General features: G+C 42.1%; 1 protein-coding gene across 10 annotated transcripts in view; it reads left to right on the top strand.

Annotated features, from left to right (window-relative positions):
- The window catches only part of DIP2C (disco interacting protein 2 homolog C), a 460,741-nt gene that overhangs the window by 420,313 nt on the left and 27,874 nt on the right, over positions 1–12,554 (top strand). For all 10 annotated transcript variants that reach the window (XM_034760039.1, XM_034760043.1, XM_034760042.1 and 7 more), the window contains one exon: positions 768–829. In XM_034760039.1, coding sequence (XP_034615930.1) covers positions 768–829 — 62 coding nt within the window. The remainder of the gene's footprint in view (positions 1–767; positions 830–12,554) is intronic.

Genomic DNA, 12,554 nt, shown 5'->3' with positions numbered 1-12,554 from the left:
AGAAATAGGAAATTCAGATTATACATGGTGATGAGTTTAAGCACTTGGATAAGGGAAAAATCATTGCAGAGTATAAAACCACTGTAAAAACAGTCTGCTGTTACCAGAGTAACTGAATATTATGACACCAAATGGATAGTAAAAATATAAAGTGGAAAGCTGATAAGGAACAGAATAATTGCTTATAGATCTTCAATCCATATCAGTTCATGTCATGTGTGCTACCTTTTAATATCTTTAGCTTTAAATATATGCTCTGTTACATGTGTGGAAGATTCTTAGCAAATCATGTTTCACATTCCTGACCACGTGCTTTTACCATTAAACTGTGTCTCCGCAGCAATTTCAGCATTCCTTTATATGACAAAACATTGAATATATTTTTGTATGTATCAATGTGCTGAATAGTCAACCTTTTAGAAGCAAAAAAGCTTATGTTGACATTTAATTAGTACAATTATTTGAAGTTCTCACAAGCCGCAAGGCAACAGTTATCCTAGGGTAGGTATATTTGGAGGTTATTATATTATGATTGTTATAATAGTATAATTATTATATAATATATATGACTTTATAATCTAGTTTTAGTTTGGTTTTATTAGCACCTTAAATAAATGTTATTTGATTAGCCTAACTGATAAACAATTTTTTCCATTCCTAAACCGTAAAATTACCTTTACAGTTATTCCAATTAGAATATGTTGTATTTCATATAATTATAAATTCATATAAACTAAATTCTAACTAGAATATGTTACATTTCACAGGGAACATCCGGACCAGATCCGACCACTGTGTATGTTGATATGAGGGCACTGAGACATGACAGGTATGAGAACCCCATTTTTCTTGGTTTCACAATATGCAGATTGGACAGATTTACAAGTGCATAGCAGGAACAGTTTTACAATACAGTTGTCAAACCGTGAAAGTGGTACTAACCCTCAGATTCTTACTGATTTCCACCAGCCACCTAAAATAGAAATGACTGAATTAACAAAATGCTGGTATAATTGCAGGCTTCCGAGATGTTGTGGACAGCATGTTGACACACTTAATGCTGTATACTTCTCTACTTCTTTCATTTTGTTCAAGGTCATGCTGGTAATCTAACTCTTTCTAATAGGGTGCTGCTTTTTTTGTTTTGTTTCACTCCCATCAGGCTTGATTCACTTTACACCAGGCCATTTTAACCGAGCTGAGGGTTGCTAGCTAGTTGGATAACAATTTATTGTAGCCATCTTACAGCAAAAAAACTTCAGGACCAGACTCCAAAGAGAAACTGCTGAGCTCCAGTTCATTTACAAATTTGACACCATCAGATCAGGATTAAACAAAGACTGTGAATGGCTATCCAACTACAGAAGCAGTTTCTCCTCCCTTGGTGTTCACACCTCAACTGCTAGCAGAGCACCTCACCCTCCCTGATTGAACTAACCTCGTTATCTCCACACTGATATATACCTGCCTCTGGAGATTTCCATTACTTGCATCTGAAGAAGTGAGGTTCTTACCCACGAAAGCTTATGCTCCCAGTACTTCTGTTAGTCTCAAAGGTGCCACAGGACCCTCTGTTGCTTTTTACAATTTATTGTATGAATTTTAATGCTTTTACTCAGATCAATACTATGAGATGTACCTTTATACTAGTATTACTGCATCCATATGAAGGATTGTCCCATTTCAATTATATCTGTTTCTAAACCAATACAGTTAAAGAAGGACAAAAACTGCATGTAAACCTGGCCTAAATCTTTTGCTCAGTTTCTCTTGACTGCTAGCAGTCGTTCCCTCCTTTACCAGGCTAACTCTTACTAGTCTATCTGGTTGTATGCCTCTCTATGCTGGAGTCTGTAGCCCAGCTCTGTCACTGACTTGCTATCTAACCCTAAGCAAGTCACTTAACCACTTTGTCTTCATTTCCTTAGCTGTAAAATGAAGATAACAGTTAGCTATTTCACATGAGTGTTCTGAGAAATAGTTAATGTTTGTAAAGCACTTTGAATGTATAAATCACTTATTGCACTGGTACAAACCTCTTTCCTGGAGGAGGTATAAGAGTGCTATGTCGTTCTATCTTCTTCACTGTGCTACTTTAGTCAAAACATTAATTTCAGCTGGCAGTTTCAAATCAGGTTAAATTACTGATTAGGCAATTTATAGTGGCTTCCTTCTACAGTAACTTTTAACTAAGTCTTCTCTGTGTCTCCTAAGCAATTTTTTACTTTTGTTTCAAAAGATTTTCACTTACTGTTGAGATTTAGCAGCTGTACCTCACTCCTAGGAAACATAAAAGCTTTGCTGGCAGAGGTGGTTGGAAAATCATTTGAAATATTATGTTGGGGGGAGAACAGGAGGACTTTTTATTGTGCAAAGTTTGTTTGTTTTTTCACTTTTCCAACTTGAAATCAATTTTTTTTTTTTGGAGGAAAGCAAATTCTTTTTGTTGAAAATCTAATTTCCCATCAAAAGTTGAAATAGAAAATTTTGGACCAGCTTTATTCACCAATTCTGCTTATATTCTTGGGAAAAAAATGTATTTGGGAACAAACCCAAGTAGCCTGTTCTTTCTTCGAGATGGTAGAGAGCTCTCTCCCTAGGGCTGGTAAGAACACCATCCGTCTTTCACATATACTCTCTGAGAATACTCTGAGGTTGCAGTCCTCAATAACCTAATGAGTTACAAAATGATTATGCAGTAGCACATGTAGCCTGGTTGTTGGGACATTACATAGTTCTTTGGCAGTGCAGGGTATGCAACAGAGCCTGGCTGCCCTCTGCCCAAACAATTCTTACTAATTCAGTGCTGCTCTTCTGAGACATAGCACTACAAATGACAATACTGATGCCTAAAAAGATCCAAGTGAAACTACTGTATTCAGAATTCATCCACAGAGTATACAGCAATTGTAATCTTGCAATTTTTTTGTGAAGCAATTAATTCTGTGCAATATGTGCATAACACGCACGAAAGTAGACCTACTGAGAAGCTAATTTCTTTTTCCTAATCTAAATCAATGGGAGGCGGTGCAGTTCTGTACTTGGGAACACAGATGGCATTGCCTCACTTCTTAACCTCTTCCATCACTACTTAGAATGTCACTCATGTGTGGGAGAAAATAATTTTAGCCTGCACTAAAAGGAAGGTTGTGGCTATGGCGAGGGGCATAGGTTGGGAAGAGAGACAAGTAAACATAGGGAGAAAGAATTAGTTTTTCTTCTAGGGGAAGAAGGAAATCTGTAAAGTAGTCCTTAGTATGAAAATGTATTCTCTTTTTACAAGCTGCAGAAAATTGATTCACACACGGTATCTACAGTAAATACTTATACCTTCTTTAGCCTGTCATGGAAAAATAGATGCTTTTACCAAGATCAGAGTTTGCAGATGTCCTGGTTATAGAGAACGAACACTAAGGGAAATTGCTAGAGTTGGCCTAGATTTGCTAGCATAATTCTCAATTTGATGGATTAAAACCTGGGTTCAGAAGTATTGGACAGATGAATTTAAAATTCAGGTCATAAATTAGCGGACATAATCCCTTCATGTTTACTGTTTTATAACAAGTTGATTGGAATGGAATATCACTGCAGTTTATGTGTACCTAAAAATAAGACCAGTGTTCATAGCCGCGAGAGTGTAGAGCGACAGTCCGAGACCATCTTTGAAACTTTTTTAGTTCAGATAGTCCAAGAGGATTATACTGTAAACTGGGTATACCTTTTACCAAAGAGAAAGTCAAGTTTTCCAAAATGTGTTAGTATATGATTTTAATTTGGACAATACACTTTCTAATTATTCCTAAAACATAGCAAAATATGTCTGATAAATATGTTTTTACCTGTGCAGTAACAGTTTTCATCTACCACATACATGTTATTCTTAAATAGAAAATAATATTTGACAAAACCTTGAGTACAACAATTTCTAACCCTGCCAGTAATGATGTTTGGGTGCAGTGCATGACTAATGAAAACACCACCTTTGAATAATAATTTAGAGCAAAATCCCTGTGCTATGTGCAATTTGGGTAGTTATTGGCCAGAATTGAAACACTAGATATAAACATCGCCAACTAAGTGTACTGCTGGATTCCAACTGTACTCCTTCTCTATTTAGAACGGGGCGGGCAAATTTTTGGCCTAAGGCCCACATCTGGGTATAGAAATTGTATGGCGGGCCATGAATGCTCATGAAATTGGGATTCGGGTGCGGGGGATGGGGGTGAGGGCTCTGGTTGGGGAGGCAGGCTCTGGGATGGAGCCAGAAATGAGGACTTCAGGGTGTGGGAGGGGGCTCCGGGCTGGGGCAGGGGTGGGGCGGGGAGAACTCTGGCTGGGGGTGCGGGCTCTGGGGGAGGGCTGAGGGTGAGGAGTTTGGGATGTAGGAGGGTGCTCTGGGCTGGGCCCGGGGGGTTCAGAGAGCGGGAGGGGGATCAGGGCTGAGGCAGGGGGTTGGGGCACGGAGAGGTTTCTCAGGGGTGCAGGCTCCAGGCAGTGCTTACTTCAAGCAGTTCCTGGAAGCAGCAGCATGTCCCCACTGCAGGTCCTACGTGGAGGCGCAGGCAGGCGACTCTGCTGCGCGCTACCCATCCGCAGGCACCGACCCTGGAGCTCCCATTGGCTGCGGTTCCTGGCCAATGGGAGCTGTGGGGGCAGGGTTTGGAGCGGAGCCTCCTGGCTGCCACTACGCGTAGGAGCTGGAGTGGGGATATGCTATTGCTTCTGGGAGCCTTGTGGAGCGGTCCCCGAGCCTGCTCCCCGGCTGGAGCGCCGGAGCAGGGCAAGCCCCAAATCCTGCTCCCCAGCAGGAGCTCAAGGGCCGGATTAAAATGGCTGGTGGGCTGGATGCGGCCCACGGGCCGTTGTTTGCTCACCCCTGATTTAGAACAATGATTTTATTGACACACAGTAATTCTCTTGGCTTACTTTATGAAGTGAAGCAAAAAAGTTGGTGTGCTAGAATCTGAGACTAGCTTAGAGTAGGATGAGAATTTAATTACTAAATTACCCATTAAAATAATGAAGCAATTAAGATGACTGAAAACTATCCTTGGGTCACTGCTCCTGCGAGTGTGATTTGACACTCTTAACTTTCTGTCGGAACTTGAGGACACGTGCTGTATATACCTCATCTCATCTGCCAACACGCTACATGGCAGTCCTCTTTTCTGGCATTTGAAATCCCCTTGTTTGCTTTTATATTGCATCTACTTGAAAGCTGTATTAGTCTATTTGGCATAATGAGTGACTAGAGCTGTGCAAAGTATTTAGTTTCTTTTGCACCTTTCTGAAAGTATCTGAAGAACTGTTGTGTCCCTTGTCCGGAACCAGGGAAGGTTACAAGAAGGGTAAGAAAAAACACTCTTACAAGTAGCATGATAAACTCCCCCCTCTAAATCCTCATCCAAAAAAGAGGACCATCTCTCCAACACCCTCTATCAGGGGAGATTCCATGCCCATGTATGGGAGTGTTATTAGCTCACTAGGAGCACAGGACTGGTTTCCCAGCACCGAAAAGCAAGAATACTTTGAAAATCACCCTAGCCGAAGGATCGGGTACTCCTTGATACTGCCAAGGGAAAGAAGGCAGCAAATACTTCCTATGCCAATGGTACAGACGTGGAGTGAGAAGGAGCTGTCTCTACTGAAGACCATCACCTGTATGCCAGTACTTCTGACATCACCGAGGGAGAGAAGCCCAGTCTGGTCATTAGTCTCAGAGACTAGATACACTACCCTGGAGGACATTACTATCTACCCTGACCCCGAATCACCAATACTGTTGGACCCGGTCCTAACAAGCATGTTCTTGCACCATCAGTTCGCCACTTACTGGTACTGTCAACCAGCCGGGTCATAAGAAGACCTCCAGTACCAATAGCACCACCCATCAACATTGCATCTGCCTCCTCTTCATCATCCAATATCTGTGGGCAAGCTTCCCCAGCCCTATCAAGACAGGGGCTCATCCCCAGCAGAGACTCCAAGATTTCGTGGATACCTTTTATCTCTTTTATCTCTCAGAGGAGAGACTACACACTTCAGGACCAATGGTACCCTCCTCCTTGGGGCCCACCCCATTTGCCCTACAGACCCTCACACTGGCCTTACTGGAGTCCCTGGGGCACGACAACCTCATAAGCTACTAGACATCCTCCAGAGCATTGGTCCCAGTAAGGTGGCAATGCTATGAGACCATCTTAGAACCAGCTCAGACAGTCTGGTGTACTCTAGCCACTTGCTGAAGAGAATGGAGAAGAAATGTTTTGTGCCATCTAAGGGGCTAGAGAATACATTTTCTCAGACCTCTAGTGCTGCAAGCTGTCACCAAAAGGAACAAGTAGCACCACTCCAGTTCTGCACCCTCTGAGAGGGAGGCCAAACGTTTATACCTTTTGGGGGGGGGGGAATAACTTCACTTTGGTGAGCTTACAGTTTCACATAGTGAACTACCAAACTTGAAGGTCTAAATATGATTTTATTAATTACAATAAATTCGTTGAATTCACCAACACACTCCCAGAAGAAAATAGACTTCTGTTCCAAACCATTATCAATGAGGGTAAATTGCTAGTTCAAGGTGTCAGTTGAAGAAGCAGATACAGCTTCCCACCAAATGGCAACTTCCATAGTCATGAGAGAGGCTTTTTAGCTCCAATCCACTGGCTTTCCCAAAGAGGTCAAATGTACTGTGGAGGATCTGCCCTTTGAGAGAAATAACCGATTCAGTGAAAGAGAGATGAGTCATTTCATTCCTCAGAGATTCAAGAACAACCCTTCACTTGCCTCAGGACAGATTCCTAGCAATGAAGGATCTCGTTTCAGATGAGTTCCCCAATGACCGTTCAAACCTGTCTCATTCTCTTAAGTCACATGGCCTTGTATACCTATGTGACACCCTTCACAAGACTTTGCTTTTTTCTACAAGCTTGGTTACAGTCTGAGCCAACCAAATACAGTCTGGACAAACTGATCTTGCTCCCCCGCAGTATTCTGATTTCTCTCTCCTGGTGGCACAGCAGGGAGACACTGCATATGAGGGTTCCCTTTTAACCCTCCCCTACCCACAAAAAGATTGTGGTACCTCCATATGAGGGTGGGGGAGCCATTTGTAGCACAAGGTATCCAATCAAGAATCCAAGTTGCACATGAACCTTCTGGAGCTGCATGCAGTACACAAAGTACAAGAACTTTTTATGTTCAAGTCATGTCGGACAACACGACAGCAGTTCGCTATATTAACAGACAGGGAGGCAAGATCCACCCTCTTTGCATAGAAGCAGTCAATCTCTAGAACTGGTACATTTGCAACTGGATTACCCTCTCAATATTGCATCACCCAGGGGTACACAACATGTTGGCAGACAGCCTCAGCAGATGCTTTTCCAGACACCACAAGTGGGAACTACAAAACTTGGTGGTACGGAGCATCTTTCAGCAGTAGTGATCCCCCTCTTAAGATTCTTGTGTCTCTAGAGGAAAAGAAATGCCCACTTACTGCCCCATGCCACTTGGGGGAGGGATAGCTCAGTGATTTGAGCATTGGCCTGCTAAACCCAGGGTTGTGAGTTCAGTCCTTGAGGGGGCCACTTAGGAGTCTGGGGCAAAATCAGCACTTGGTCCTGCTATTGAAGGCAGGGGGCTGGACTCAATGACCATTCAGGGTCCCTTCCCGTTCTATGAGACAGGTATATCTCCATATATTATTATTTCGAGTTCAGTGGTCGGAACAGCTGATCGACACATTTCCTCCCATCCTTCTTTTACTTTAAATTCTGAGGAAAATCAAACAAGATGGTGCTTTGTTGATCCTGATTGCTCCATGGTGGCCCCGACAGTTCTGGTTCCTGAATATTCTCCAAATCTCCTCTTGCCCATGCATCCATATTCACTTTTTCCCAGACCTATTCACTTAGGACAACGGAAAAATGAAACACTCCAACCCAACATCCCTCCTTCTAACATCATGCTGTTTAGTAATCCCTTAGTAATAATAGGAAAGATCCAACAAGGAAATGCTATACAGCAGAATTGAAAAGATTTTACACCTGGTGCCAGCATTGTCAGTTACCCCCAGAGTGCCAAGGCCCTTATTATGATAGATTACCTCCTCTTTGTAAAAACTTGGCCTATCTTTCAGCTCCTTGTGGCAGCTATTAACACCTTTCACCTTCCAGTGGATAACTATTTGGTCTTCACAAACTTTTGGTCTTTAGTTCGTTTTTTTCCAAGGGAGCTGTCAGAACCTTTCCTCTGATAGTGAAACCTACCTTGTTTGGGGACTTCAACATAAACGTATTGGCATTAACAAAGGCTTTGTTTGACCCCTTAGTCTCATGTTCCTTCACTCATCTATCTATGAAGGTTGCCATTCTGGTTACAATCACCTCAGCGAGAAGAGTAGGTGAGCTGGGGGCCCTTATGGATGACCCACTTTACACAGTCTTCCACAGAGACAAAGTTTCTCTGAGATTACACCCCAAATTCATCCCAAAAGCAATCTCAGAATTTCTAATCTAAGCTAAGTCATCCACTTATCTGTCTTCTATCCAAGCTGCATGCCACCAAAGAGGACCGAAAACCCCACTCTCTGGATGTCCATCAAGTCTTGGTATTCTGCCTCCAGAGGACAAAATGCTTTAGGAAATCTCCAAAACTGTTTGTATCCTTTGCTTTCCCTCTCATATGGCTCCTCAGACTTTACAAATGTATTTTGGGCTGCATCTTGCTTTGTTAGGAGTTAACAGAGACCCTGCCCCCACAAGGTGTGAGGGCCTACTTGACCAGAGTCCAGGCCACGTCACCAGCATCTCTTTGATGTCCCTCTTCTGGAGATCTGTATAGCAATAACGTGGGGTTCTGTACACACTTTTGCACGCTCTGGCAAAGCAGTCCTTCAGTTAGAGATACAACAGGCTCCTTAATGAATATTGCTTGTGAGACACCTCAAGTGGAATACACATAGCGACCATGACTCGAAGAAGTAAGAAACTTTACTTTCCTGTGCAGTAATGAGTTCTTCAAGATGTGAAGTCTTCTATTTGTATTTTGCTATCTGCCCTGTGCTGTGGAGTCTTATCCTTAGGGCTGTTCATGGCAGAAAGATAACTAGAGAGGCAGTCGGTCTGTGTCGCCACTTATGCTTTTGGTCCAAAGCACAGGGAGGAGATGGGCACCAGCATGGCCAACAGATATTGCTAGCAAAAATCTTGTGGTCTCAGGCACAAAGTACATGTGCACCTCAAGTGGAATACAGATAAGAACCCCATATCTCAAATAACTCCAGTTACTTGAGGTAAGTAGCCTTTCTTTTTAAGAGATGTTCATTTTTCAGAGTAAAGTTGGTAGATTTCTTATTGCCTCTGTGGATCATTAGCTCCCACTTGCAGTCTTGTTTATCTTTATCCAGTATCTGAACATCTCATGCAGTGTAGCATGGTTGGGGAGTTGAAAGGAACAAGCATGATTCAGGGAAACTCCTCTTTGCTCTTTAGAATTCCCCTTTAAGTGTTTTAGCATTTTATATTCCTCTTTTCCAAGCTAGCTCATCAACATTTTTGTTATTGACCATTTACGTTGGAAGGTAGAGTAGCAATATATTCTACTCTGATTCATAACTCCCTTCTTGGGTAGCACTTAGCTAGTTGGCTTGCAAAGTCAGGAGCCAGGGATATTTTAACTTCTTGGTATTGAGAAGTTGATGCTACAGATGGCTTCCCCTCTTTCCAGCTCTACAAAAAACAAAACCTGCTACATAAACCCATTCTTCAGCATTATACTGATCTGAGCACTAGCTCAACCGCAGGTATTTACATAAGTCTATATATTGCAGTAACCCCAGGTGTCCTGGCCAAGATTGGGAACTCACTGTGCTGCAGACTGTATAAACACAAAGGCAGACCTGGACCATGGCATTAAAAAGATTACAATGAAGGTTGGTCAGGAACGTTCCTATAAAATATTTTTCATCAGAAAATGTCATTTCATGGAAACAGAAACTGTTTGTGGGAAAGAGTCTGTTATGATAAATCTCTGTTAGAATTTTTTTTTTTTGAAAGTTTCAAAATTGTCCATGTCCTGTTTCAATATTTTCTAAATTAAGTTTTTTATCAGTTTGAAATGACTTTTCCTTTTGAAAATTTAGTTATTTTGTACTAAAGAGAGAACCGTTTTCCCACCTAGCTCTAGTTACAGTCTGAGAAGACTAGCAACAGCCAGAAGTTAGAAGAGGCAGAAAAATATGTAAATAACTATTTTTAATATGCATTAGCTAGTATTGTAACTGCATCATACGCTGGCTGACTTCCTGTAAGCCTTGTTGCTGAAGGATTTGAAGCCTCATGTGCTCAGTTCAAGGAGGAAATAACATGCATAAAAACTAGTATTAAAGAAAGCACAACGATGTTTGTGAGAGGAGCAGCTTCTCAGGCTGTCAAAGTTGGCATCACTAGGGTTGGGGAAGTGAAGATGTGATCTGAGACCAGAGCAAGTAAGTAGGAAGAGTCAAAATAGTTAAGGGCCTTGAAGGTTAGTACAAGAAATCTGAACTTGATATGATGGAAGAGGACGTGCCTCAAAACACAAGCCTGTTCAGTACCAAAAAATATAGACAAACTGGAGGAGTTTGGAGAGCAATAAAAGTGGCTCTGAGCTTGGTTAGTGGGATTGATTTTGTGAGAGAAAGATGAGTTAAATCTTGGCCAAGTGATGTTAAAGGGTGAACATGAGCTAACCTATATTTGAAACTGGTGGAAAGTGCCAACAATGGAGAGCAACTATTTAAGGTTGTATTCGTCTAACTAGGAATAATAAGCTAAAACTAAGAAAAGGAATATTTATACCAAATATCATGGACAAAAAACCTGAGGATTAGTCCCTGAAGGGAAGTGGAAGAAGCCCCATCACTTGGGACATTTTAAACAAGGCTGGACATAGCACTAGACAATTTACTTTAGGAAACAATCCTTTGACAGGGAGTTGGACTTAGATGACCTGATAGCTTCTTTCCATCTCTATTAGAATCACAAAGTCAAAAATATTTCTCTGTGTAACTACAGAGTAGTCTGTTAAGGCTTTTCCCAGAGCTGGCATAGCAGCAATAATTAGTACCACTCCCAGCACTGGAGACCCTGAGGCTGGCTCAGAACAACACTTTACTTAATAGCTCCTCTGACAAACTCTCTACTTCTGTGATTGAAATTGGTGAGGAAACCAGCAAACTACAAAATACATCATGGGTGAGTCTTCACTGCTGAGAGACTTAAAGCCTAGAAGAAGGAGCCTAGAAGAAAATATCCAGCTGCAGATGGGATGGGATGGGCAGGAATAATTTATATTATTGTAACTACCATCTCATTATATGCTGGTTAAGCAAGACTTCAGCGCAGTGTTTGGTGGTTTAATCCTGAAACTGATGTATCCAGATTGCTTTATCTCAATCCTTTCCCCGCATGATACAAGTGCAGTTATAAGGAGAAAATCCAAATCTATCAAATGTATCAAACTATCACCAGCGCGAGAAAACAATTTTACAAAGTATCAACACCACAGTCATCTTTTCTGCGGAGTCTTTTTCACCTGACTTCGGATGCAGGCAGCTTTCTGAAGTTGAACTAGAAGTGTAAATACATCATCAGGTTTAGAATTTTTTGTTCAAGTTGCCTGTAAAGAGGCACTCTGTATCTTTGAGACTATCTGGCACTAGAACGAGATTTTAAAACATTACACTGTTCCCAGAGAGTACCTGTGCGGCATTATTGTGTTTGGTTTTGAGGAAACGTGCTTGTTCTTAACTTTGTCTAGTACCTATTCATAAATCTCTTGGGATTATAAATCCTTGGGAGAATGGCCACTCTGCTTCTCACTAGGCTCACAGGGGTACATCTGCACAGCACTGCACTAAAATAAAATAAAATAAAACCACCCTTCAGTGAGTCTCAAACCTGACTCAGGCTCATGCTACAGCACTACAAATAGCAGTATAGACATTTCCATTCAGGATCTGAGACCCATCCTCCTCGCTGGATTTCAGAGCCCAAGCGGGAACATCTACGCTGCTATTTATAGTGCTGAAGTGTGAGCCCAAGTCTGTAGACCCAGGCTCTGCAACTCGCTGCCATAGATGGGGTTTTTCTTTCTTTCTTTCTTCCTTTGTTGTTGTTTTTTCAGTGTAGACATACTGGGTTCATTTACCTAATACAGTATCTCCGATTCTTGCTTTGACTGGCTGTTGCAGAGGCATTAGTTTCAAGGGTGTGATGAGATCTATGCCCTACCAGGCCTGTTCATGTCACCTGTGATGGTATGTACCGGGCGTTTGATGATCCCTGCTGGAGGTCTTGCTGCCTGTGTGCACCCAGCCTGAAGAAGGTGCCCTTTTGGTGGGGGAGGAAGAGCAGTGAGTTTAGACTCCCAAAAACTACCTAGCGAGACCACCCTGGATCAGTTGCTGGTGGAACCAAGGAGAATTCATCCTCCAGTGGCTAGAGAGTGGGCAGAAGTCAATCAGGGCTCAGCAGACAAGGTTTTTAAAAAAGGCTGGCTGCTTCCTCCAG

Source organism: Trachemys scripta, chromosome 2 (genome assembly GCF_013100865.1).
Source record: "Trachemys scripta elegans isolate TJP31775 chromosome 2, CAS_Tse_1.0, whole genome shotgun sequence".
Taxonomy (NCBI): Eukaryota; Metazoa; Chordata; order Testudines; family Emydidae; genus Trachemys; species Trachemys scripta.
This window is presented reverse-complemented; position numbering and strand designations above follow the sequence as displayed.